Source organism: Bison bison, unplaced genomic scaffold, assembly GCF_000754665.1.
Source record: "Bison bison bison isolate TAMUID 2011002044 unplaced genomic scaffold, Bison_UMD1.0 scf7180017864080, whole genome shotgun sequence".
In the NCBI taxonomy this organism is placed as follows: Eukaryota; Metazoa; Chordata; class Mammalia; order Artiodactyla; family Bovidae; genus Bison; species Bison bison.
This window is the reverse complement of record NW_011494652.1, coordinates 781,172-783,551: the sequence shown is the minus strand read 5'-3', so window position 1 is coordinate 783,551 and position 2,380 is coordinate 781,172. Positions and strand designations below refer to the sequence as shown.

The following is a 2,380-nucleotide window of genomic DNA, read 5'->3' as shown; positions in this document are numbered from 1 at the left end:
CCCAGCCCCCATCCCCCACCCCACCCGGGAGCTGGGTGACCCCAGGCCAGTGACTCAGGCTCTCTGGACCCAGGGACCTGCCTACTCTCCATTCCCAGGCCCCCAGCCCTGTTTCCAAACTGCCTTGGAAGAGCTGGCCCAGCTGAGGGCCTGGGGGCAGGGGGCGATGAGCATGGCTCCGGTCAGTGGCAAAGAGGGCAGTTTTGTGCAGCCCCCACCGGCCTGGGTCCCAAGCTGACCACACCCTCGCTGGCAGGCGCCTGCACTGTTCTCGGGGTGGGGGCGATCCACCCCACCCCCTTCCCCGGCAGTCAGTCCCCTGAGGTGAGCAGAGAGGGCCCCAGGGACAGCCTCGGCCTGCAGTGCTTGCTGTGGGTGGCAGGCCTCCTACCAGAGCTCTCAGGCTGCTTGGGAGGAGAAGATGGTCCCACTATGGGCCTGGGGCCAGGGGGGCAGGGCAGGGGACCCTGGAGCTCCAGGCTCAGCGCCAGCCCTGAGCCCATAAATGCATCCGGGGCTCAGGTGAAACCACAACAGAGAGAAGGAGGCTTCTCGGGATGTCAGCAAAACCTCCAGCCACATTTATGGCCTCGATCCCAGGAGCCCACGGGCTGTGGGTCCCACCCAGGTAGCAGGGTACTGGCTGAGTGGGGGTCTGATGGCTCAGGAGGCCCTTTGCCCACACAAGCAAGCAGGGCTCATTGGGGAAAGGGACTCTGTTGGGGGGACCTCAGGCAGACAGGGTTGGGGGGGCCCAGGTGGTCTCATTAACTCTGAAGGGCTCACACTAGCGATGAGCTGGGAGGTTACTGCTGCTTGCTGGGGGGCAGGGGGTAGCGGGTCTGCAAGAAGCTCCAGACAGCTTGCAGGGCAAGCAGGGGCTGTCGGGTCAGAGGAAGAGAAGGAATAAGACTCAGATGCCCGTCGAGGGCCAGGGCCAGGTCTCAAATCTGGGAGCCCCAGGGGCCCTGTCCTCCCTGCCCGAATGAGCCCTACCTCTCCTTGTGGTACCACCCCAGAGGCAGGCTACCCTAGGCTACGGGCAAGGCCACCTCTGCCTCCATCTCTGGGCACCTCTGGACATGCCCAGGGGCCCTGTCATCAACACTGGCAGCTAAAGTTCAACTCCCTACATGGTTTGGGACCCCAGAATCCTGAGGCAGGACAGAACCCTCCTCCCCATCAGGGACCGGGCACAAGAAGGCCAGGGTGGCTCCTGTCCCCACCAGATTCGCCAGGTGGGGCCCTCACAGCCAACACCCAGCCCCACTTCGGACTCTGGGACCACCCTGCATCCCCATAGGGCTGAGACGCAAGGCCCGTCGTAGGATCTTGGGGTCAGGGGTGAGATGAAGTCTGGCAGGCTCTCTGACGCCACACACCCAGCTCCAGGACAAGTGGAGAGTGGCGCTGGGTGGTAGGCTAGTGGTGACGTGCCCAGGACTCAGGTGTTGCTTCTGTACGATGGGGATGCTGAGCCCTCTGGCTGACAAGGGGAGTGAGGGTAACGTAAGATGCGAGGAGAGAGAGGGCTGGAGGGCCCTGAGTGGCTCGTGCCAGGAGAACTCAATGGCTGTGACGGTGGCTGTGGCTGAGCCCAGGGTCCGTGCTGTGTCTAATGCCTATGGGGAGGTGGTCCTGAGAGGTGATGCCTGCTTTCCTGTGGGCCAAAGGGCTTTATGAGGCTCGGGGCCACCCCCGACCTGCCAGTGCGGTCAGGGGCAGGCTCAGAAGAGGCAAGGCAGGGTTCGGAGGTCAAAGTTGGGCAGGCCTGGCCCAGAATGGCGTGAGTGCTTGTCCTGGCCTCCCGTACACCCTGGGAGGTCACGGACCACTGTGGGCCCCTGAGTGTGTTGAGGGGCTCTGTGTGCACGAATGTACACAGACGTCTCCATGGAAAGGCACGAGAGTGCAGGGGACGGGTGTGTGTGAGCCTGCAGGAGCAAGGGTGGAGAGGAGCCTGGGAGCCGGCCCCCCGCCTCGCCTTGTGCAGGGTGTGGACCTCAGCAGGTAACCGACAGCTGACTGACACCCGGGACCCATGGCCTGGCAGGCTCTTAGGCCCCCTGAGACTCATCTTGGAGTTGATAAGCTCCTCCTTCCCCGCCCTGCCCCCACCAGGGTCTGGTCAGCACTCCTGGAGGCCTTTGTCAAGTGGCTGCCTGGGGTCCGGCTGCAAAGCTCATCTCAGCTTTCTCTCTGAAGCTAATTTCCTCTGGCGGCAGCAGCAGGAGCCTGAGATGAGCGAGATAATGCCGGGCTGTCCAGACTGACCGACGGTGGACACGGGAGTTCAAGGCAAACTTGAAGGGCTGAGAGGCTCTGGCTCCTCCGGCCAGACACAGGGGCGGCCAGCCGGGGACTTATCGGCCCAGCGGGG

At 63.7% G+C, this 2,380-nt stretch overlaps 1 protein-coding gene across 1 annotated transcript in view; it reads right to left on the bottom strand.

The window, feature by feature from the left end:
- KCNQ1 (potassium voltage-gated channel, KQT-like subfamily, member 1) overlaps window positions 1-2,380 on the bottom strand; it is a 326,604-nt gene that overhangs the window by 73,652 nt on the left and 250,572 nt on the right. The window contains exons 17-19 of the mRNA XM_010837806.1: window positions 2,275-2,329; window positions 1,985-2,108; window positions 1,383-1,622 (exon numbers count right to left, since the gene is read on the bottom strand). Coding sequence (XP_010836108.1) covers window positions 1,383-1,622; window positions 1,985-2,108; window positions 2,275-2,329 — 419 coding nt within the window. The remainder of the gene's footprint in view (window positions 1-1,382; window positions 1,623-1,984; window positions 2,109-2,274; window positions 2,330-2,380) is intronic.